This window comes from Rhinolophus hipposideros (genome assembly GCF_964194185.1).
Source record: "Rhinolophus hipposideros genome assembly, chromosome: 7".
Lineage (NCBI taxonomy): Eukaryota > Metazoa > Chordata > Mammalia > Chiroptera > Rhinolophidae > Rhinolophus > Rhinolophus hipposideros.
The window spans coordinates 24,413,568-24,439,574 of NC_138053.1; the positions used below are offsets into that span (position 1 = coordinate 24,413,568).

Here is a 26,007-nt window from a genome sequence, read left to right on the forward strand (position 1 = left end):
TGCAAACTGGAGCCAGTGACACTTCGTGAGGAGCCAGATGACTCAACAGTCATTCATTGGAATCCACTTTGGTTGAAAAATGGAGCCCAATGACAGTTCCTCCCCTTCCCTGGAGATTGCTCGGTGACAGGCTCCTGTTTTTGTCCCTGCTGTGAGTTAGCTCTGTCACGGTGCCTGAGGTTCGAAAGCTCCTGAGATTCATACCGAGAAGCAAACTAAAATCACGTCCTGTAAGTGTTGCTTAGAGGACCTGAGATCTGTCTGCAGGGGGATTGGGGAAAGCACAAATGGCGGTCACCACGGTCTCGGGTTTCTTGGAACATATGTGTAAATTATGTCAAGTCCTAGAACTCCCTCGGAATGCACCGTCTCGTTTGTTGAGATCTCTGTGGCTCCATTGTCTCTTATAGATGGTCAACTCTCTTCATCCTCCTTTAGATCAAGAGGCTGTTTTGGTATCTTGACAAAAACTATGTATGCTTTCAGGGTCTTTTCTTTGATCTGTAGGGAACAATATCTCTGTAAATATCTTAAATATCTCTGTAGCATTCTTAACATCTCCAAAGGAGAATCAGCATTATACCCACTGTGAAATAAGATGCAGCAAAGCTTTTATTATTTCATGCTGTCCTTGCTTTATCTACAAATTTTTAGGGCTTATTCTACTATTAGAACTTGAGGAGACTCCAAAAGAACAGTTGTCAAATGAAAGGTTCTACCCTGAATTTTGAAGGTTAGGGTATTGATTTACTGGACAGTGTTAGAGTTTTAAAATTTTATTCTGAGACTGTTACCTCGGAAATTGATGAAACTGAGACATTATCAGCCAAGGTGAATGGAAGACACTCAGGGCGTTTAGCCAAGTCTGTCACAGTGTAAGAAGGAACTTGTGCCCATCTGTCATTCTCCCCGGGTTACATAAATGCTGTTATTAAGATTGATGGGACTGAAGAGGTAAGGCCACCTAGCTGCTGGCCTCTTATACCCTGGCAAAGGGTCAGAGCCAAGGAGGCTTGTTGTCTTGACTCTTCAGTGATTGGGTATTGGGGTTGCAGTGTGTTAACATTCTCCTTTGTTTGGAAGCCTGCCATAGAAATCAGGATAAAAGAGCAGGGTCTGCTTCTGTTAATTATTATCTTATCTTCCTGCAAAATGGGATTGGATCCAGTCTGTGAGGATGTACAAACTACAGGATATAATTTGGAAGTTGGAGAGGGGGAGAGGAGAAAGGAAGAGTGATTAAGTGAAAGATTTTCCTAGAGAATGAACAGCTTGCATGTTGAGAGAGTATGAGAGAGAGGGCTCTCTCTCCTTGTGACTGTCTGGGTAGTAGGCTTCACATTAAAGTGCAACTCAGAAAAGCCATTCTGTAGCCAGTGCCACAATTAATTGTGCTCAGCCCTCTGCTCCCCCTAGGTCTCCTGCCCAGGGCAGACGGAAAGAGTGAATGGACCCCTTCTCTTTCTGGAAGTCTTCCAGGAACACTGATTTCTTCGCTGAGTGTTTGTTAGCTGTTGAGTAGCACTGATAGTACCCACTTGTAAAGAACCTGGAGTGTTATCTTCTGTGTTGTCACTTAAAAATTGACCTACTTGCTTTAAGAGCCTTTGAGCTGGTCGATACCATTTTTGTAAAAATTTAAGGTTCTGTTTTCCATTTCTGTATTTGGGGGAAGTTTTTTATTCGTGAGCACACCGCTCCAAGGTTATTTTCTTCAGTAATGCTTTCCTCCACTCACCCTGCAGAGATAATTTTCTTTGTACATCATTTTTTTTATCTCATACATACTCATCTTATACATATTATCATCTCACAGCACTGTATTGTAATTATGCGTGTGTGTCTCCTGCTAGGCTCTGCGTGCCTCAGGGTAGGGGTAGATGTCAGTTATCTTTGTTTTTCTACACTCACCAGGACAAAGTCGGAAATAACATATAAAGAACATGGGTAAAGCATTCTGTACATGTTGAGTTCTGGATATAGACCCTACAATGGGGATACCGTGTTCATTGGCAAATTCTTGTGCCCTTTTTTCTCACTGGTTCTGAACAGCTGCCTGATGCGTTTCATGGTGATCAGATGTGCTATGTTTGATTGCTTGTTGATAATGAGCGGTGACAAGTGCCTTCATAGTACGGCCGCTTTGATTCCAAGGTCATTGCTTTCCCTTGGTTGAATGTAAGTGGGTTTTACATTTTAAGATGTTAGCTTATGAAACCTGGTGACTCGTGTTTATTATTATGTTCTGGGGCATTTATCATCATCTGACCTCTGTGACCCTTGGTTTCCATTTTGATCAAATGAGATTTGTGCATGGTGAGCGCTGGATTGATGCTTAGCATTTCTAGTGTGCAGTGAGCTGATCAAACAGCCTTTGACTGAATCTTGAGTCTTCTTCTTTTTTTTTTGGCTGCAACATTGTAATTTCTAACTCATCTCAAAACCTTCATCATACTTTTTCACCTTACAAATCAGGTTGCTCTCAAGGAAAGAGATTTATTTTAAAAATGTACAGATTATCATTAATGTGAAAATCTTTAGTAAGTTAGCCAGTCTTTTTTGTTACATTTAGTTCAAAGTATCCTTTCTGTTTTTCTTTACCTGGCTTTTTAATGAATGAAAAACATTGTGGAAGCAAAAAAAAAAAAAAAAAAAAGGTTTGAGGAATCTGTAAAGGTTGTTTTTTAGGGATGATGATGTTAGAAAAAAAGATTAAGAAGCTTTCTTTCAATTCCTGTTTCTTATTAGTTTCAAGATGAAAATAGACAGAATAGTAAGACCAAGGGCCCTTTTCTTTGCCTTCCCTTGCCTTCACTTCTCCCTCCTCTCCCCTCCCCTCTTTCTTACCCTAAGCACTTATTGAGCCCTCCTGTGTAAGTGTGATGTAAAGCCTAAATTAAGACCTAATATTACACATACTTTGACATCTGAGGGAAACTGAGGGAAACTGGGAAAACCTCCAGTGGCTCAACTCCCTAAAGTGTTCGTATGGATAAAGGCCCCTTGACAAATAACCCTCTGGGACACCAGCTGGCTGACATCTTGATTTTTGCCTTGTGAAACTTGGGGCCAAGAAATCAACTGATCTGCCAAACTTGGAGATTATAAATGGTATTGCTGTAAGCCTCCAAGCAAATGCTACTTAGTTATGGCAACAAGAGAAATCTAACACAAGTGAGTATTTTAGTCCTTGTTTTTTTCAACAACAGTTTATTTCTCACAGTTCTGAAAGCAAGTGTTTAAAAATGGTTAGTTGTGTATGTTTCCTGTAGTTTTATACTCTTGGAAAAACCCAAGGATCGTCAAACCATTTTATTCTACATGAGTGGCAAGAAGCAGTCCATCCGCCTAGTGTTTCCATTTCATGAGAAGCAGCCATAGCTTTATGTACCTAGAGGAAAGGGTTGCGCTGTGTCTAACCCACGGCGTAGCGTTTGGATGAAGTTTACTCTCACTGGATGAATCAGCGTTTCCCTATGAACCATTATTTTAACACCACAGCTACATCTGTAGTCACCGTGGGCTCCAAAAGCAGTCCACTGATTACAGCCTCGGCTTCAAACATCTTTTTTATTTTAATAGTGAGTGATTTTAGACCTTCAAAAATTGAGAAATGATTAGGAGCAGAATAATAAACTTTGCATTACAAGTTGTTACATATATATGTTACTTTACTTTTTTAAACACTTAAAACACGGAAACTTTTCTATGAGTGACAGATAGTGAAGATTATGTACATGGGGGGGCCAAAAAAATGTATACACATGACTTGCATTCAGCTTTTGTTATTGGTATACATTGAGTATTACAGTTTTAGTACAGTTTTTTTCCTTTCTTAAAATGTGTATACATTTTTTGGGCATCCTCTGTGTGTGTGTGTATATATATATATATATATATATATATATATATATATGTATATATATATGTGTATATATATATATATATATATACATACATGAATAGAGTTTAGTCCTGTACTAAAGCTTACAAGAAAATGATTATGACATATATTTAGTATGAATAATTATCAATATATATAATTAGGGGTAAAAGGTAAGGGGATTGCAAAACATGTTATAATTAGTATTCGTAATTGTGGCTACTGTTGTGTAGCAGAGCAAGCATTTCTGCTCTTGATGGAGGGGCAGGGAACGGGGAGCTGGGCAAGAAGCTTCCCCTGGACTCCTTTTCCAACCCCGATTCCTGACCTAGGGGTGTCAGGGGAATGTGGATGTTTTCAGCAGGGTGAACACAAGAATGCTGGGAGTGAAGTGGCTCAAGGTGACCCAGCCCCTGCCTCGCTGCTGTGAGAATCCCTTCTTCTTTCAGGAACACGCGAACATGGAAACTGGTTAGCTAGGTCTTTGGGATCTCTGACATTTGGCAGGACGGTGGGGGGTGAGGTTGGGCTCTGGACTCCCTTCAGTTATGTGTCCTTCTGGGGATACCAGGATGCCCCCTCTGTGCTTCTCCCCTGCTCTTCCCCCAGATGGAGATGAGACTAAAGGCTTGTTTCTTTTTCTCTCCGTGATTTTATTTCACAAGAGTGAGATTTAAAGGACGGCCTCTAAATTTTCCCATCATCATCTGCAATTGTGTTCATTAAATATTAATTTGAGTGAATAAGCAAGTATCTCAGGCTGGCTAAAGGCACTTATTAAGATGACCCTTACACCTAAATAATAGTCATCACTAGCATGTGTTACATACTTAGTATGAGCCGGGGGGCTGTGTTAAAGACTTCATATGATTCACTTATTTAATCCTCACAGCAAGCCTAGGAGGAAGGATCAGTGACATCCAGTAACTTGGTCCAAGTTACATGGTGATGACGAGGGGAGAACCAGGACAGAATCCAGCAGGGTCAGCTCAGGGACTCGGACCATCCTCAGCCACTGCACTGAGCTGTCTGTCCGGGATACTTAATGAGGATTTTATTTAATTTTTTCCTTACCTCTTGCAGCGACACCTATAAGGAACGGGGCTGGAAGTGAAGAGGGTGAGGACTTTTAGGGGGAGACATGGCTACTGGAGGGTTGTGATAGGTCAGGAATCCTAGGTTCCTAGGATTCCTGTCCCTAGGTCAGGAATCGGGGTTGGAAAAGGAGTCCAGGGGACTTTGGAAAGAGACTTGAGGCGCATTCTCTGTGGCCATTGTTTTCCCACCAAAAGCAGTGAGACACTCATCAGCACCTTGATATTACTGATCTTATAATCAGTACAAGAATTCAACTAAGAACCCAGCAAGTGCTGTTTCTCTTCTCTGCTGTTCTCTGAACATTGACATCACCTTTTTTCTTTTCATGTCCTAGCCGCAGGCAGCTCTTCTGTTGTGTGTATGAGTATATATGATACGTTAAATGCTTTACTTATTATTTAAATGTCATTTCAAAGAACACTTTGCAAATGTTCTTGAAATAAAGGCCAATGGCAACCAACTAATTTCTATAACTACGCTTTTCTTCCTCACACAGTATTGGCTGGATCCTGCAAAAACCCTTGCTGAACACAAAGAACTGATCAACAGTAGGTATTTAATTTTAACTTTGTTAAGGGGTGCCTTGAAAATGAAACAATGTCCATGATTAGTTGGGTGCAGAAATAGGCTTTAGTGCTACAGGGGAGAGTACCAGTACTCAAGTACCCAAGTGCCAGAATACGGATATGTGTGTGTGTCCATTTCCAGGTCTCTGCAAATTCTGATTAAATTTGAAAGATTCTGAGTGGATGTTAGTATTGAATTCTGCGTGGGGTATGCCTGCTCTTGACTTTAGTCTGTAGTTTTTCCAGTTGCTTGTCTTTAAATTTTCACCTTAAAAGAGAAAAGGCACCGAGGCCCTGATTTGGAAAAAGAGGTGGATATCCAACCTTTTAAAATGCTCAAGTTTGTTGGATTAAGGAGTGGTTTTGTCACACTATTCAGTTTGCTGAGTCGGTAATTAAGAAGTGCCCTTGTGGGGATGGCTGGTTAGCTCAGTTGGTTAGAGCGCAGTGCTCTCAATAACAAGGTCGCCAGTTTGATCCCCACATGGGCCTCTGTGAGCTGCACCCTCCACAACTACATTGAAACAACTACATGACTTGAAGCCGATGGGTTCTAGAAAAACACACTTAAATAATAAATTTTTTAAAAGTTTAAGAAAAAAACAAAAGTGCCCTTGTGACCTGAAAGATTTCTATGACTTCAGAAAGGACCTATCTATTTTGCTTTTGGTTTTATTAATATGAATCTTACTAGGTGAGTCAGTATAATTAAAGTTATATTTATTAATTTCCATAACCAAGTTTTTATAAATGCATGTGTGCACATGTGCACACCCATACTCGCAGTCCTTAAGTATGCAAAAGAGTAGTTATTTTTAAAAGATTATCTTTTTTAACATTATAGTAAAATATATAATGTAAAATGTACTATTTTAACCATCTTTGAGTGTACAATTTAGTGGCATTAAGTGCATTTACGTTGTTTTACAACCATCACCACTATCCATCTCCAAAACTTTTTCATTGTCCCAAACTGAAACTCTGCACTCATTAAACCATTTTGCTTTAATATGCAAATTATTGCTAATAAGACCTAGTGATTCTTCTGCATTCTGAGTCTATACTTTCCACGTGTATAAGCTCCTTCCCTGCAGTAATATGGGTCCCATGGTGCTTCACAGACCCCAGGGGCAGGAACATATAGTAAGAATAAAACATTGATATTACAATTGAAGAAAGATTAGGTAACTGAAGAATACATCGTTTTATATCTTATCTCATGAGATAGTTTGATAATTAATGAAGGAGAATGGCTTTCCTATCTCCAGTAGATCAGTCAGAAAGAATACGCGTAAGAATGGCAGACTACAAGTACTTGCTAGTCCCCATGATTCTCATAGGTAAGTCTTGATGCATTTATCTCTCTGCTAATGGGAGACTGTTTTGTTTATTATTTGTTTGTTACTGGGAGATTCTTTATTATCATTAAAAATGTTGAAATTAGTCTTCACAAAAGGTAGATTAGAGGACTCCCAATTTCTGGCTTCTATATTTTTTAATAAAGTAAAAGAATATTAACTTACTTTACACAAGGATTTCTTAAGGGTAAAAGGCATGGATTCAAGATAATAATAACTTAGGCATTTGCTTCATCATTGCTGATTTTTATAGTCAGTTTTAGAATACGAAGCCAAAAAAATCTGGCTAGATATATACTTGCTCCGAAGTGGCCTTTTTGATTGAACTATAAAACAGTTGTGTATATGATCGCATTTGCGTACTCCGAAAGTATTATAATTGTTGCCCTGAGAGGCTGCATGGAACAGCCGCCAGAATGCGCTGAACACTGGGGATCGGCAAACTTGGGTCTCACTTTGTGATCTCTGTGTTCTTAGGCAAGTTGCTTCCTTCCTTCGAGCTTCACCTGCCTTGCATGTGTTACTAGGGAGTTGACGAGAATCAAGTATTTAGGAGACATTTTTGTACTTTATCAAAGGTCACGATGCCTTATTATTTAGAACACAAGCCATTTTTATATACACGTGGGAAATGGAGGGCTGATTTAGCCTGTACGTCCGTTAAGAAAATCAGCCCAAACCAAATGTTTTTAATTGCATATTTTTCAAATTTCTGCATCACCTCTCTCATCCCTAAACATGTTTGCAGTGGCTGGGCTTGGTCAGTAAGGTGTAATCTGTCATGTTCCAGAGAACAGAAGCAACTCTACACTCAGGACAAGGTTTTGTTCCCTTTGGGAACTGTCTCGGCAGCATCTGTGCTCCTACCGCCCCCAGACGCCAACCCCAGTGGCCTGCGGGCACAGGCCGACCCATCTGCTCAGTAACACAGAGCTTGATTGACAAAGAAGGATCAGCGGAGGGTGGACTTCCAGGCGCTTCTAAATATTTAATAGTCTGTGCCTCCCTGACATCTCCATGAAGGGGTAGCGGTGTGTTTGGCAGAAATACAAATACAGTGATTAAACATAGAAACCGAATATACGGAATCAACGCTCATGGTGAAAAATTATAACAATGTTTCCTTGAACACTTAGTTTTTACAGAAGCTCTAGCATGAGAAGTGCCTGTATAGGAAGGCGTAGATGAGGGGAGAGGAGAGGGGGCCCTAGCCATGGTTTTCTTCTGTGTACCAGGAGCAGGGCTTTGGGACTCTACAAACATAGCATGTGTGTGTCATAATAATAATAAAGAATGACATAGTTTGTATGTTATAATGCATTTTGGATTTATTACCTTTTGTGCTATTTATTGTCCTTTCCCCAGCTTCTAAATTTGTGACTTCATTTACTCCGTTAAAAATGAAAATAGAAAGACTAAGGGTTACTTTATGTTGGTTACACAGTAGTGGAGACTGGGGATCCCATGTGTAGGTAGAAGTATTTTTACTGAGGTGTATAGCTAATATTTTTTTCTTTTTGATTTGTGTGGGAGACCTTCTGTTTAAGGAAAAATTAGAAACTAGGACTACTGATTGCTACACCAGGTAACAAATCTGTTTTAAAGGTTTTAATATATGATCCAATTAACACACTGCTCAGAAGTATGCACTTTTTCAAACAGCGCAGGTTAGATTCATAGCTTCTGAAATCTTGTGTTCTAAATAACAAGGCATCTAGTGAAAGCATAAGATAATGTGATTTGGTACCCAAGGGGCTTGTGTCCTCTCTCACAATATGAGTTTTTAATTATATTCGCCCATGTACGTACAATTCCAGGCTGTGTTTTATGTGTATATTTGGTATCAGTGCACGTAGTTCTTGGTTGTGTGGTAAATGACTGAAATCAGAAATGTCTTCTTATATCTGTAAGAACACATCTTCGATTCAGAAAAGTTTAAGAATGAGACATATATTGACCGTAATCCTTCCACATAGTCTCACTGATGATATTTTTTGTTCTTAAATGGTAAGAGATATACATGGTAAGATGCATGTAACATACCGATTTTGTTGAGAGAGTGGAATAAATGTTCTCACTGGGGAAAAAAAAAGATAAATATGTGAGGGGATGGATGTGTTACTTCACCTGATGGGGGAAATCCTTGCACAATGTACACGTATATCAAATCATCCTATTGCGTACTTGAAATATCTTACAATGTAATGTGTTGATTGACCTCAGTCAAGCTGGAAAAAAGTTTCCTGACCCTCTTCCCAAAGTTTGCCACTGTTAGTAATTTCTGACGTATTCTCAGGACAACTATATTTTAACTGGTAACTTTCTTTTTCACAAAAGGGATCGTATTTTTGCAGTCAGAAATACAGATTGCTGAGCTTTCCCCATCCTCACACAGAGTTCTCTCTCTGCCTGTTTGAACAGTTGCATGGTACCACATACATAATATATATTATATATCTCTATATATTTATATCATCTATCGCTCTCTATATACGTATCCTTTGGTTAACTTAAATGGTCCCCCTGCTGCTGAGCATTTAAGTTGTTTGCAGCTTTTCACAGTTACTTTTTTTAGGGGGGGGGGTACTTGGTGATGGATGGTTTTAAAACCATTTATTTTGTTTATGAATAATCTTTATTATGAAAAAACACATGTATGTTGTAGAAAATGGAAAAATTATAAATTAATAAAAATTGTGCATAATCTCACTAACCAGAGACAAGAACCAGCAACATTCTAGTGTATTTGGTCCTGTCTGTTTTCCTGTGTTTCTAAACACATAGACCCATGTGCATATAGAGATAATCTGCATAGTTGAAGATCTGTTATATAATTGTTTATTTGTCATTTTATATTTTCTTGTGTCTTGAGAAATTCTTGGTAAGTATTATTTTTAAACGACTTTATTGAGATAGCTTTAACATAAAAATTACATATACTTAAGGTATACCACTTGATGTTTTGATATATGTATACATTGTGAAATGATCAGCACAGTCAAGCTAAATAACGTACCTGTCACCTCTATACACCTGTTACCAGTGTGTGTGTGGGGAGGAGGGGTGAGAAGATTTAATTTAAGATTTGTCCTCTTAGCAAATTTCAAGTATACAGTATAGTATCTTAACTGTCATCACCATGTTATACATTAAATCCCCAGAACTCAATTCATCTTGCATAACCGAAACTTTGTACCCTTTGAGCAACATCTCGTTTTCCCCTCCCCCAGCTCCTGGCAACCACCTTTCTACTCTCTGCATCTATGTTTGTGACTATTTTAGATTCCAGTATAAGTGATGTCAGGCAGTATTTGTTCCTGTGTGTGTGTGTGTGTGTGTGTGTGTGTGTGTGTGTACACCACATTTTCTTTATCCACTTTTTTTTTTTTTTTTTTTTTATTAATTAATTTATTTATTAGTTTCAGGTGCACAAAACAAGGCAATACCCAGACGTTCATCACCCACATCCCTCACACTGTGAATCCCCCTCCCCCCATCCACCATCCCTCCGACCCCACACCGAACCACCACACTATATACACAAAATTATAGTTGGCATTCATCAATGTCCAGCATCTGATGTACAATGCCATGGAACTACCCTATGATCCAGTAATTCCACTCCTAGGCATCTACCCGGAGAAATCTTTATCCACTTTTTCACTGATGGACACTTAGGTTGCTTCCATATCTTGGGGATTGTGAGTAACGCTGCAGTGAAGTGGAGTGCAGGTATCTCTTCAGGATCCTCACTTTATTTCCTTTAGATAATATACCCAGAAGTGGGGTTGCTTGATCATATGGTAGCTCTGTTTTTAATTTTTTGAGGATATTACATACTGTTTTTCATAGTGGCTGCACCAATTTACAATCCCACCAACAGTGTACAAGGTTTCCCTTTTCTCCACATCCTCACGGATACTTTTGTCTTTTTGATAATAACCGTTCTTACAGGTGTGTGTGCTGACATCTCATTGTGGTTTTGATTTGTATTTCGCTGATGATTTAGTGATGTTGGGCACCTTTTCGTGTATTTGTTGGCCATTTGTTTTTTAGAAAAATGTCTATTTAGGTCTTTTGCCCATTTTTTAAATTGGGTTATTTCTTCGTTGCTATTCAAATGAATGAGTTCCTCACATTATTTTGACTATTAACTCCTTATCCAGTAAATGGTTTGCAAATATTTTTGGTGAGTGTAATATTTAATAGTTGTATAATAATAGACATTACTTTGACTCATTTATAATGTAAAATTTAATTCATTTCTATTTCTTATTTTAGCTGGACCTCCATATACTTTGTATTTTGGTATTAAATTCTATGCTGATGACCCATGTAAGCTTAAAGAAGAAATAACCAGGTACAGTATTGACTTGTCTTTTGAACAGTTCATGCATGGCAGACACAAAAGGCTTTATTTAAAAACAAATGGAGGTCAAACATTTGGATGTATATCTACCTGCCTTTTGTAATGCATCTCCTGAGAGAGTTAAATTTGAACTAGTATTGCACGAGGCAGATCAATGTCTGATGAGAGATCCGTTTGAACAATGGCCTGAGCCTGAGTGACACGATGATAGATTTTGCATCTGCTGTGATGAGCTGTTTCCGTATCATTATTGCGAAGGATGCTTTCAGCCTTTGTAGTCATATAAAAGTAGCCATTTGAACAGCATAAAGAAAGGGTATTTTGATACTGTGTGTATATGTAAATATAAATTTGAAGAGCCAGTCATTTCTCTTTAATTGGTTGTAGCTTAACTATCAGCTGTCTAGGGGTTTCATTTATCACTGTAGGAAATGAAAAATTACGTTTAGTATTTTATGATGTATTACTTCACCTTCGTCATCAAATGTTTTATTTCAGTTAAGGCAGAATTTTCAGTTGGTATTAATTCTGTTGTTAAATAGTCCATGCCAGCATTTGAAAATGGCTTATAAAAGGCAGACAAAAGCATTATGTTTGCACTTACCCCCCTTGTGACCTGACTGTACGTGGTAGCAAAAATAAAAGCGTTTTTCCTAACTTAGCTCTAAGTGGTCAGCTTTCCTAGTGAACCCCTATCATTGGCTCGAGTAAAACCTAATGCATTATTTTAAAAAAATGTAAAATCATATCTTTGATAACTGAGGCAGTCTGTCATTTTGGTCCTATTCCATCATCTCATCTTTTGCCTTAGACTTTGTTTGTCTTGATTCAGGACTACATGCAGAAGAGTGAGAAGGGGGTAGGCTAATTGGACCCTTTCTATTCCACTCAGAAGTGCTATAATTAGGCCTTATTTTTAGAACTGTGCTGATGTCTGCATTCATGTTTTCCATCGCCACATTGTTAGTGAACATTTGCAAGCGAGGCTGCCCATCCGTTCAGGCTTTCCACAGCACACCTCTGTGGGAGAAGGGCCATTGTGTCGTGGAGTTGTTAAAGAGTGGGATTGTATCTATGTTAAAGTTTCATGAGTAGTCTTTGCAGTCAAGAGGGATTTCTGAGTCATGGGCTTATGGGGAAACTGAGTCCACATTACATAAAAGCTCATTTATATCTGTAACTCATTTAGGAATTGCAAGGGAACAACGTTTTAGGAAAATACAAGAAGTCCTTCATTTAGAGGTTGTCAGTAACCTCTCTGTGCTTCCGTTTCTTCAGCTGTAAAATTGGAGATGTACATGTCTCGTGAGGTTTGTGGAAGCATTCCTTGGAGTAATGTATGCGAAGCTCTTATACAGTTGACTCTTGAACAACATGGATTTGAACTGCATGGGTCCACATATACGTGTTTTTTTCAATAAATACTATAAATGTATTTTCTCTTATGATTGTCTTAACACTTTTTTTCTATAGCTTGCTTTATTGTAAGAATATAGTATATAACACATATAACATACGAAATATGTGTTATCAGTAAGACTTCTGGTCAACAGTAAATTTTGAGGGAGTCGAAAGTTATACATGGAGTTTTAACAGCGCAGGTCATTGGCACCCCTAATACCTCACCCACGTTGCTCAAGGGTCAACTGTAGTTGATTGTGTAGTTGGTTGTAGTTGGTTGTGTAGTTGGTTGTGTTTGTCTCATAGTAAGCTTGATAAATGTTAGCACTTATTATTTCATTTTGTTCTTGTTCTGGCAGTTCAGTTGAGTTGCATTTTAAATGAAGATTAGGTTCCAAAAGATAAGTGATTTAGAGTTAAGAAGAAGAAAAAGAGCAGTGTTTTATAATGTATTATTTCACATCTGTGCATCAAATATTAATGATGAACCGAAATTTTCCTTCAGAATCTACTAACAGCTCAGGAACAGAATACATGGATTTGTGTATTATGTACAACCCCACAAAATATTAATACCACCTGTTTTTCTTCAAATATTAGACCAGGTCATGTAGTTAAGAACCAGATGACATAATTGGCTTACAAGTAGTGGCTGTGATCTATAATAATTTATTTGTATTGCCCAAAACATATGGCTGAATTTAGGTAAGTTAAATGTGTGCTTCATGTGATACCGCTATACACTATTTCTTGAAGATCAAGTCATTGATTTGTATGAATATGTTAACTTAAATGGATAGGTATAATGGACCTTAGAAAGGAAATCCATTACGTGAGATAATTTTGGCAAAAGCAAGAACCGAAATGAAAAAAAAAACATTCCCCAATATATGTTATTAAGGGAAAAGTCTACTGAAGTCAGCATTTTCGAGCTGAGTATTTATCTTGCTTCAATTCTTTTGAAAATTTTTTTTGTCCTACTCTGTATTGGCTCTTAGGTTGTTTACAATTTTTTGATATGAAAAATTACTATGGTAAACATACTTATACCTCTTCTCCCATGTATATAGTTTTTTTGGTAATCATACTATTTCATACATATTGTAGAGTCCTCTTTTCACCATCACACCCATTTGTTTTATTCCTGCATAGTATTCCATAATTTATTTAACTGTGGGTTGGCTCTTCGGTTTCCTTCTTTTAAATTATAGATAATGCGGCATTGAATCTTCTCATGTACATATATGATCATACTAGATACAGTATTCTAGAAGGATGCCATATTTAGGAGGAAAAAAACCAAAAAACTAGAGGTAAATGGGATACACAGGAAAATAAGGTTCCAGACCATGAGAAATGTAAGTGAAAGAATCATAATCAACTTGGAGTATCTGTTATGTGCCCTAATATATTTTCTGAAATAAAGTTGGGGGACTCCAAAGTTATATATCCTAACCTCCACCCTTATAGAACATTCCTGAAATGTCAGCTCTCTTCTTTGTAAACATTATAAAGATAGGAAACCTTACTACTTCGTAAAACAGTAGGAAATTCCATAAGAAATAAATTTCTGAACCTTCTGTCATCAGTACTAGGTTTTCTTTCTAGGTCTATGCAGAATAAATCTAATCGCTCTTCTTCAGTCCTTTAAATAATTCATGACCTCATGACATTTGTTAATCTTATTTTCAATTCTGATTCAAAATATTATGACAGCCTTCTTTGTATTCCGTGTCATTCATAGCTCTGTATCTTCTGCAGATTTGATCAACGTAACACATATACTGGTTCAGAAGACAGGCTTTAGAGTTAGACAGCGTGAGGTTTACATCATTGCCTTGCCCCTCACTCGTTGTGTCATCTTGAGAAGATAACCTGACCTTTTTAAAGTCTGTTTTCTCATCTGTAAAGTTGAATTAAAGTGTTTCTTCAAAAAGAGGACTGGAGGAATATGGAAGATAATACATGCAAAATACTTACCATAAGGCAAACACGTAAGTGATTAGTAGATGGTAGGGGTTAGCTAAAATGGAAATGACAATTGTTTCACATTTTCAAGTTATTGATTACAAAATTAGGGAGGAAAAGACCAACTTGGCGCCCTGAGATAGGTCTTCCAGTCGATCCTCTAATCAGAACTTCCTGGGTGTAGTTGTTCATTTAACTATGAATCATCCCACTACTGCCCTCAAGCCTTTATTTCTTGAATTTGTCTGAAAAGACAGAATTCACTCACTTACCTACCCTTTGTTGAATAACATCATGTTTCAGTGTGCTGAGTACCAAAGAGATTCAGCAGTGACCACAGAGAGATGGGGTTTCAGTTCTCCAGAGAGGAGGACAGAGAGACGGTCCACTGTTTTGTTGACAACCCCATCTGTGATGCCATTGAAATTTCCCTGAACTTTTAAAGCTCTAACAACTATTTCTAAAAAAGAAAATAATGTTAGTTCCAGACGACTTGTTCATAATGAACACTTTTTAGCTTCTAAAAAACAGGTCTTTGTTACTTAGTTTGTTTTGTAATATTTTATAGTATTTACTGAGGATTGACATTAAGCTCATCTATTATTATTGTTTTGGTAATCCATATTATTCACTTTGTGAAGATTAGCTTGTTTTAGCTTCTTTGCTAGTTGAGTGACCTTCAGTTACACATCCACTTCTGAAGTCTCTGTTTCTTTCTCTAAATGAAGATAATGGTCCTCAATCCTTCAGAGTTGAGGAAAGGGTCACATTCCAGTATGGATGCAAAAGAAATTTGTAAACTTCAAAGGACTATACACATGTAAGGTGATACTGTTGCTATTTGTTCTTGTATTTTAATCTTCAGTTTTAAACTTCTGAGGCAAAAGTGTTATTCCAGATCTTCATTGTTACTGTCTCTTGAGAATTATTGGATGCTTCCTCGATTATTTTTCTTCTTAAGTCATACATGCCATTTCCCCCACAGTGTTCAATATCATGTTATTATTTAAACATTTCCCTCTGTCCCTCACATTTAAGTTAGGCTCCTGTCACATGCTGTGTTACTTCTCTGTGGGATGCTAAAAACAACCCTCCTCCCGTTTAGGTAAGTCCTCTCTTAGATTCTTCAGTGTTACATTCAACTGGCACTGGAAATCAAGCTTCTACTTGTCCCCACATCTTTCAGTTTCCTCACCAGGGTCTCAGGTCACTAGGAGGTACACTTCAGGCTGCTTTGGTGTGAGCATTCCTGGCTGCCTTTGAGCACAGAATCTCAGGAGAACCTTCTGTTTGGGCTCCTGAAAGAACAGGGTCTCTCTCTTCCCCTTCTCTAAGCCAATCTCCATTGCCCATTCTTCTGGCCTCTGATACTTGCTAAATTTGTTAATGGTCTACACGACTTAAACATCCTTGCTGTCAGTTCAGCTCTTTTTATCGAACGGCAGATAAATGGAAAACTGTGAAGCCAGTATTTCCAGCCCTTCACTTGTACTGGTTGTAGTGTTGAGATAAGTGTGGATGGAAGGGGAGACTGAGCATTTCTCCCCCGCGGGCACACAGTCTAGCTTGGGAGACAGTGCATACACACCAGTATATTAATTTATATAAAAAAATAACTGATAGATGCTTTATGAAGCCTCTGCTTTGCACCAGAATGTATTCTGAAAAGCTTTCTTATTTTTTTTTTCTGGTTCTTAATGAAGAGTTTCTTTATGGTATTTTATTTTTTATTTTTTCATTAGTTTCCGGTGTACAAAACAGCATGGCGATTAGATATTTTTATACCTCACTAAAATATAACCCCATAAAGTCTATTACCCATCTGATACTGTACATAGTTATTATAGTATTATGGACTATATTCCCTTTGCTGTATATATCCCCATGACTATTTTTTCAAAATTATAGTTGACACGCAATATTATATTAGTTTCAGGTGTATAGCATGGTGGTTAGACATTTATATCACTTACGAAGTGATCCCCCGATAAGTCTAGCACCCATCTGACATTATACATAGTTTTTACAATATCGTTGACTATATTTTTCATACTGTACTTTACATCCCCATGATTATTTTGTAACTACCAATTTGTACCTCTTAATCCCTTCACCTTTTTCACCCTGTCTCCCATCTAGTAACCATCTGTTTGTTTTCTGTTTCCACCATGTTTCCCGGATATTAAGACCTAACCGGAAAATAAGCCCTAGCATGATTTTTCAGGATGACATCCCCTGGACATAAGCCCTAATGCGTCTTTTGGAGCAAATATTAATATAAGCCCTGGTCTTATTTTCAGGGAAACATGGTATGAGTCTGTTTCTGTTTTGTTTGTTTGTTTATTCTGTTCTTTAGATTCCTCCTATAAGTGAAATCACATGGTATTTGTTGTTCTTAATCTGAGAAAGCTTCTTTATTGAAGTGAATCATTTTTAGTCAGCAGTTTTTTCTCCAGCAGGGTACAATATAACTAGGGTCACCATATAATTTATTGTCTAAACCCTGACATTTTGGAGAATGACGAGGAGAATTACTAATACTTAGGCATGTATAATAGACACAAACTAGAACTGTCCTAGGTTAATAGGAATACAGATTCATCCTGACTAAAACCAGAGATAAGCAAGGAGTCAAGCATCCAATCATAGCCTTTATCAGAATGACATACAAGGTGCGACCCAACAAATCTAAATCTGTAATTTAAATATAATATGAAGTTGTACTCTAAGTGCCATCAAATGGACAAAATAAGTTATATAGTTAATTAGAAATAGGACCTAACGTGTTTGTCTAGCATGTAAATTATGATTCTGTATCATAAATTTGCCTTATGTAAAACTAATACAATGCTTGTTGTCATAAAGATTAATCAAATTCCTAATTAAAAATAGTTTACTTGTCATCTTCTATTTTAGTGGATTTTTTAATGCAATGACTTAAAGACTTGGTATCTTTAAAAGGTATGTTATTAGGGAAGTTTGAACACTTTGTTTTTTCTTTTTCTTCATGACTTTCTCAGAGATAGTGTGACTGTTCAGTTTTTTTCTGTTTTCATCCATCTGTAGCTGTTCATTCATATAATCACCCATCAAGACAACAACTATTTGTTGAGTAGCTACTGTGTGCTGAGCCCTATACAGTGGAGATACAATCACCAGAACATTATGGATCCCTTTTTTTCCCCCATATCTGTTTGTCTCTGTTTCAGCTGTCTTTGTTTTTCATCGCACTCTGTTTCTCTTTCCCTTTCTCTTTGAAGCAAACTCTTGTGGGTTTAGGTCCCTTGGTTTCTGTATTTGGCAAGGGATTTAACTATTCAGTCAGATGTTATAAAAGTCTTAATAGAGCAAGACAAATATGCATCTGTGACCCATTTCCTAAAAAAAAAGTAGACTTCAGGAAAAGAAATTCCAAGTTAACAATAGGGAGAGTGGAGCTAAATGCAAGTTTCCAGCAAGCAGTAGTAATTCTAGCAAAACGGCCATATCGTTTATAAGGTTTTGCACTTAATTTCTGCCAATATCACTTTACTCTGCTTCAAGAGGAGCACAGGTGATTATAACTAAGTGGATTTGATATCCAAGACTAGCCTTCAGGGAAGCAAAGTTGTTAAGTAGGGCTGGAGATGTGAATGCAAGTTAGGGATTGGTGGTGGTTGGGTAATTATTGGTTAATAGCAAGAGATGTGGCTCAAGAGGTAAGCAAGAGTCTCCTAAGCCATCTTAAGGATCTTGAACTTTATCCTGAAGGCAAAGGAAGTCTTTAGTGGTCTTTTTTTTGTTTGTTTATTTTTTAAATCAAGGGACTGATGTGTCCTGTTTACTTTTTAAGAATCCTGTTTACCTCTCAGGAAGGTAGTTTGGAAGGGAGATAACTGAATAATGACAGAGCAGTGAAGGTTTTAGAAATCCAGTGGGTAGTGACCTGGACCAGGAGATGGAGAGACGTGTATACATTCTCATAACTAGCAGCTTTAGTGATAGAGTGTGGGTGCCAGAGGTTACACATTATTCCTGGTTTTCTCTCATTTCGGTGTGTGGAAAACTTTGGTGCCATTTACGGAAATGGCCGGTGGGGAAACACAGGCTGTTAAGCAGATTTTCACTTAAGCCTGTGAGTGCCATCAAAGTTGATATCAGTCTTCTAGAAATTATCATTGTAGCATCTGACATTTGGATTCTCTCGTTAGTCTTCGGTTGTGAGCATTTGGAGAAGAGAAATTTATCACAGCTGATTTTTGTAATTCATTTCCTTTGCTTTTTCCTGCCCTTCCCAATGACATCAACAGTCACCTTGAAAAGAAAGAGAAATCACAAAGGACAGCCTGAAGTGTGTGTAGGGGTGGGGGTGGAGGAGGAGGAGAGAGAGAAAGTGAAAGTGAGAAAGTGATGGTGGTGGATTGTGTTGGGTGGCTGGTTGGTTCATTGTATTGGTTCATAACCTCTGGCCTCTCACCCCACTGGCAGAAAGGCTGAATGGGGTGGGGTGGGGTGGGGGAAGCTAGCTAAAGTTGCATAACACTCTTATTAAGAGAGCTGTAGGGTCAGATTTCCTACATTCCAGTTCTGGTTCTACTACTTAACTAGCTGTAGTATTTTGGACAAGTTAACTTCATCTCTTTGTGTCTGTTAGTTTCTTCATCTGCAAAATGGAGGTTATAATAGTACTGGCCTCATTTTAAAGTCTTACATAAGTTATTGTATGTAAAATACTTGGGATGAGTTCCTATATTTGCAATGTTTAGAATGGTGGGTGGCACTATTATTATCCCATGTTTTCTTTAGGCACGTGGAATGAGCAGAACTGCAGATAATGGGGTATGGTTTTAACAAGTGGGAGGATTGAGGGAATTACACTGTCATGACCTTTTTGTCCTGCATCTATGATTTTCCACCCTGTAGATAACACATGCATTATAGGTTGGGTCCTTGGGATTGCTTCCTCCCATTAAGCGCTTGTTGTCATAGAAGTGGCAGTAATGAGAATGTTGAGAATAGCTCATATGTAACTTCTACATCAGCTTTATGAGGTGTAGATACTTCACTAACCCAGTTTTACAGGTGAGGAGACTGGCTGTTAGGTTAAGCCACCCACCAAAGCCACAGGCTAGTGAGTGCTGGAGCTGGGATGCAGTCCAGCCAGCATAACTTGAGAGCCTGAATTTTTTAGCCACTACCCTGCATTGCCTCTATAGAGTGTGTTTAAATAGTCCCTGTTTCCTCAACAGCTACCTCACGAAAGAGCAGAAAGTACTTTATTTTCATTCAAGGTGATAAGTTGTTTTCTTGAGTCTCAGGCTCTGAAGCTTCAGGTCTGGGTAGTGTCAGATGTCATTAATCTCTTTTTTCCCTGTTTCTTTTTTAGATATCAGTTTTTCTTGCAGGTGAAGCAAGATGTCCTTCAGGGCCGGCTGCCCTGCCCTGTCAACATTGCTGCTCAGCTGGGAGCATATGCCATCCAGTGTAGGTGCCACTTAAGTAAATTTGCTTCAGATGTGGGAGGGAAATATTTGGATTTTTCTTTTTAAGCAGGTATATTTGCTAAAATGTTTCTTATCAAATGACCATTTGCTAAAACAAACAAAAAAATTGAATTTAGTCCGAATTCAAGTTTTCATTAGTGTTCCTCTAGAAGCGGTACAAATGAAGCCGGTTATACATATATGCCTTGTAGTAGGTCATGTGCAGTTTGAGTCACAGGAATAGCATTGGTTCTTGATTAAGTGGAGGGTCTGAAAATCCTTTCTGCTCTACACTCCACATGACCATTGATTCCCCCAAGGCTGTTATGTCTCAGAGATCCCATTGCTTCCAAGCAGCTGCTGTGAAGATGCTGTGTGGTCAGGTGCCAACGCCAGCTCACTGGCTAGTACCCCTCAGTGCCTGGCGGCCATGTGGGGCAGTACCAGGTTGCATTGTCAGTTTGGAGGCTGAGGTGGGGTGCAATGACACAGCATGTCCCCCTTGCTTTTGTGGCACTTGCAGGTCAGAAATAGTCTAGGAAAAAATATCCTATGAAAAATGTCCCATCGATAAACTGGGTTGGGCTTGAAAGGTGGACTAATGTAGGGAGGAGAATTTTTATATGCATAATATAGTGAGCTTTTTGGTTTCATTTTGCTTCTTGTGTAAACTGTGATGGGGTTGTGTGCAACATTGTATTATATTTCCATGACCACTATTTGGGACAAATACATCTTGAATCATATGCTCTATTTCTTGGTGTCATTGTCTGAGAGGATCTGTTGGGATCATCGTTGTTTTTCACATCTAGAATTTCCAGTATATACTCTAAATTCTGCTTACAGCATTTTTTTCTCATATAAGCTGATAAAAATAAATGAAATGAAAATGCTGATAATTATAGTCTTTCAGAAAGGAAAAATACAGAACTTAATGTTTAATAAGATTTTGTTTATACCATTCATATATGCTCCTCAGAGTTATTTTTTACTAAAATTATTTAATTATGTTATATATGAATGTATTAATACAGCATTTGAAGGAAATGTTCCAGCGTGACATTTTTAGTCCTGTATTTTTAGGAATATTTTCCTAGAATGGAAAAAAAACTACATTTTTTTTTTCTTTTTAAGCTGAACTTGGAGATTATGACCCATATAAGCATACTACAGGATATGTGTCAGAGTATCGGTTTGTTCCTGATCAGAAAGAAGAACTCGAAGAAGCCATAGAAAGAATTCATAAAACTCTAATGTAAGAATTACATTTTATTAACTATAATCAACATGCTGTACATTAGATCCCCAAAATATCATCTTATAGCTAGAAGTTTATACTCTCTGACCAATATCTCCTCCATACCTCCCACCCTAGTTAACCAGCCCATGATAACCATCATTCCAGTCTTAGTTTCTATGAGGTTGGCTTTTTCAGGTTCCACATACAAGTGATATCATATGGTGTTTGTCTTTCTCTGACTTATTTCACTAAGCGTAATGCCCTCAAGGTCCACCCATATACTTGAAAGTAGCTAAGAAAGTAGATCTTAAGTGTTCTCAACACAAGAAAGAAATGATAATTATGTGACATGATGGAAGTGTTAGCTAAACTATGGTGGTAATCATTTTGCCATTTATAAATGTATTGTGTGGTACACCTTAAACTGACACAAGATTTGTGTGTCAATTGTATCTCAATAAATCTAGAAAAACATAATGTTTAATATTACATCAACCACCATTCTTTGCTATTGGCAGGCTTAAGAAAAGTTTCTAGAATGATAAATTCTTCACCTTTGCCTGGCACATTCTAGCATTCTTTCTCTTTTTAAAGTTTTTACTGCTTATATCATTAAAATGCTCCTAGAAACCCCAAATGATTAATAAAATATAAAGGAGAGAGTAAATCCCAATACTTAAAGTCAAGATATTTTTGGCCTTTCAGATCTCTATGCATAGTTTCCCATAGAGAAAATCTATTACTATAGATTTATGTATGTATGATTTTACTTACATGGAATCATTCTGTATGTACTATATTTTGCAGTCTTATTTTTTCAGTTACCAGTACCTTGTGAAATTTATATTTTTAACTAGAAATATATTTTATAACCACAAAAGCCCTAATGTATTCTGGATTTGCTATATTGTAAGTTTGTAAATTCTTCACCGTTATAAGCAAAGTCCTATTCAGTCTATAGCAACGGATCTGGAAATCATGCCGACACCATTGTGGAGCCTCGGAGGGAATTATGTTAACACCACATGTACTTCTGAGAATATACCCGCCTCCTAGTAGATTTTCAATTAATGGCCTGCAGCATTGGAGTTATAATTTAATTATAGTTATTTTGGTTAAATCCTCCATACTGATTAACGTTGCTTTATTGTCTCTTATGTAACATTCCCTCTTGAATTTGCTTGGTTTCTGATCTGTTATAGTGAAGGGGAAAAAAAGCAGAATTAATACGGTCAACAAAAAATGTTTGCCTGAAGGGTCTACTAGCAGCAGAAGTCAATTCCTGAATTGCAATCAGAGAAACTGGGCTCTCCATCTTGTATTAGCATTCACCAGAATGCTCTCCAGGCTGATTCTAGAGCCCTTCATTTTAAGGCTTTGCTGAAGTGGATGCTAAGAGAGTGCCTGTTACAACATTAGGAAGGGCAGTGTGTTTGGCACATTCTGGGAATACTGATTCTAACAGAGGTTTCAAAGTACAGCTATATTTTTGAAATTATCAAGGAACTTTGGGTACCGGGCCTTGTATATGTTTTATGTGATGGTGTTGACAGTGTGACTGTGATTTCTAAAAGAATAAAGCTTGATCAAGGTTTGGTAGCTTTCCTGTGTCTAACCTGTTATAAATATTCTTCAGAGATTTCAAAAGTGTGGCTTATTACTGGGTTTTCCTGGGTCCTATATCTGAAACATAAGAATGCATCAAAGCAGGATTTCTTAATTTAAAAAAAATCATGGCTCCTTGTGTTAACCATTAAAAATCTCTCTCCCTTTCTCTCTTGCAACCGTGCACACATGTGCACACACACTCATCCTTGGAGGTTCCTGGTATCCTCCATCTCACCCTCATTAGGAATGAATGCTGTGTTCTGTCTAGTATCACCAATGAAGATTTTGGGTAGATTGCTATACTCTATTAAGAAAATGACTTTGTTTTTTACAATTTCTAAATACTAACTAATGTATTTTCAAACTACTGTGCTCAGGAGATGCTGATGAGAACGCCAGTTGGGTGGTGGGGAGCCTAATCCCTTCTTCCTACCCACCGCTGCTCTCACCTTTTTCTCTGTGGGTGAGTTGCTGGTGCATGGAGACATTTTACTCTTTGTCAAGGGTAGGCTGTTTAAATATGAGTGCTTATAATCTCTTTGGGGGTTTCTGAAGCTGAGAACTTCTCACAGATGCTCGGACATTGGAATTGGCTATAATGAGCAATTCAGGAAACGAGATTAACTTAGTACCAGTATCACCTCAGAATATAAAATTTTGTCATCAAGAAGGTCAAGGGCTTCTTGTAATCCAAAGACTTATGTTTGCATTAGCACAAAGGATTACTTATTATTTCAGTGAGTCTAGTGAAGATGGTTTCCATTCCCTGGAAGTGCAGTAGCTCTCAGTAAAGGAAGGCTCTTTGTTTTTGTGCTGCATGTAGGGGTCAGGCTCCTTCGGAAGCAGAGCTGAATTACTTGAGGACTGCCAAATCTCTGGAGATGTATGGCGTTGACCTCCATCCCGTCTATGTGAGTAACATTTAATTAACACAGAGTATTTTCAGCTGATGACATTTTTCTTAGTGTCACTGAAATTCCCAAAGGAAAGCTGCTGTCCTATTATTTAGTGAGCAGATGATACTTTTTCATCGGTGCTTTTTGAACACAGCGAATCTCTTCCATGGATTAAGCCCTAATGAGTTTTGCATAAAAGTCTGTGATTATATTTCCATGTGTAGAAAACAATTCACTGGGCTTGAAAACACAATCTGGATAACAGCTCCAAAGGGCTTAGCTAAACGTCAGAGTAATTTACAATTGGTCTGTAATTGATTGCATGAGGCAGAAAACAGGAGGATTTTCCAAAAAATAGGTTTTGTGGCTGAAAAACATTCATAAAATCATTTGCCAGGTACACTAGGCTTTAGGCAACAATACAGGTACAATTATTGGTAGTTCTATCTTGAATCTGAAAGTCTGTCAATATTATGATTCCTGCATATCATCATTCTTGCTGCTGCATTAATAGAAATATTTTTGCAGATTTCCTTCAGTGGCTGATGGAAATTTGCTGAATATAGTCGTTGGGAAATTATACTGAATCTGTGTTGAGTGTTTTGGGTCTGGGTCTTAACCTTTGAGCCACTTCTCCAAGGTTACCAATTGGTTATTCTATGCCAGTGAGATTCAAATATCATTGCCTTTGATTTTATGAGTTTAGTTAGCAAGGGTCATATTTGATTATTTGAGAGAATGAGCCAGGTACCTTATTCTTTACATGAAATGAATCGCAGAAGATTATATGTAGACAGAGTGTTTATCAATTGGATTATAGAACTCAATGTTTAAGGAACGCTGGTAAAACTTACTACAATGCAAAATAACTGATTCATATAATCATTTTGTAATATGTCTTTTTCTCATCAGAGTTTCCTAAAACAAAAAATCTTATTATTTATAAAGAGTTAGATGCATCCCTGTGTATACCATTAATATGGCAATAAAAGTTATACATTTGGAAGAAACAGTAGTTCCCCGATATATTAGATTTCAATCTCATTAGATTATTAAGTGTACTATACTACTGTCCTTCAAGAACACTTCTAAAACTTTGTGGGATATTTATCTCTTTCCCTTTTCGCCAAGCTATTCTTGTTAGGTTTTCAGTTCTTTTAAAAATACGTGTTTTATAGGAAATGTATAAAGAGAGAGTCTTCTGCAAAAATGTTTCTGCATTTGTGTAATGTTTATTCTAATTCATAAACACTTTTTTTGTGGACCATGGAAATTCATGGTAAGTGAACTAGATTCATTTGAATCGCTCATACATTCCTTTAAGATTGAATTTTTAAAACTGAAAGTGGGCAACAGCTGGAATTCTTCCAAAACTTATTAGTTGTCTTATGTTCTTTGGGAATATGACTTTGCAGTCTGTTGCTTGACCTTAGAGTAGAAATAAGATGCACATAAACATGCAGTTCTGTGCCTGTCCTTGGTACCCACTTTGTAACTTCTTCATTTCAAAATCCCATTTTTCTTAACTGAGATTTATCTTTTTCTTATTTATCTTATTTAACTTCCTTGGGAAGTTAAGGATCTCCAGTCTTTACCAGAAGAGACTGTATTTTTAAAAATTTGAGCAGTCTTAAGATCACAAATGGAAGTAGGAAGGAGCAGGATAGAGACCTCAGAAAATCCAATTGTATGCCTGCAGATGGCTGCCTGAACTTTCTGAAGATGGTGGTGATGAGCCAGGTCTCATGATTGTCCACATCAGAGAGTAAGAAGATCAAGAAGAACCCTTGGAAGGGACCCTTGGTATAGAAGGTCTCAGTCCTTGGCTGTACAGGAGAATGACCTGGAGCACTTAGGAGTTTTTGATACCTGAGCGTCTTCCATCCAGATTCTGATTTAACTGGTTTTGGTAGCACCCAGGCATTAGCATTTTAAGTTTCATGGGTGATTCCAGTTAACACGCAGTGAGGGTTGAACACCACTCGCTGCAGGAGGAACATGGGGTGAGTAGATCAGTTGCCTGACTGGTAGTCCAGGTTCTTTCAATAAACAAGTTACAAGTATGACTCTACTAAGAAAATTTTCTTAAAAACTGAAAAAAGATGAGCAGCAAGTTAGCTCCCATCATTGCATAGCTGGCTTTCTAAGCTCATGTCTT

The 26,007-nt window shown here is 37.7% G+C and overlaps 1 protein-coding gene across 4 annotated transcripts in view; it reads left to right on the forward strand.

Moving 5' to 3' along the window:
• Positions 1-26,007, forward strand: part of EPB41L4A (erythrocyte membrane protein band 4.1 like 4A) — a 229,509-nt gene that overhangs the window by 107,101 nt on the left and 96,401 nt on the right. For all 4 annotated transcript variants that reach the window (XM_081052913.1, XM_081052915.1, XM_081052916.1 and 1 more), the window contains exons 3-7: positions 5,478-5,529; positions 11,187-11,265; positions 20,009-20,106; positions 21,240-21,360; positions 23,777-23,864. In XM_081052913.1, coding sequence (XP_080909039.1) covers positions 5,478-5,529; positions 11,187-11,265; positions 20,009-20,106; positions 21,240-21,360; positions 23,777-23,864 — 438 coding nt within the window. The remainder of the gene's footprint in view (positions 1-5,477; positions 5,530-11,186; positions 11,266-20,008; positions 20,107-21,239; positions 21,361-23,776; positions 23,865-26,007) is intronic.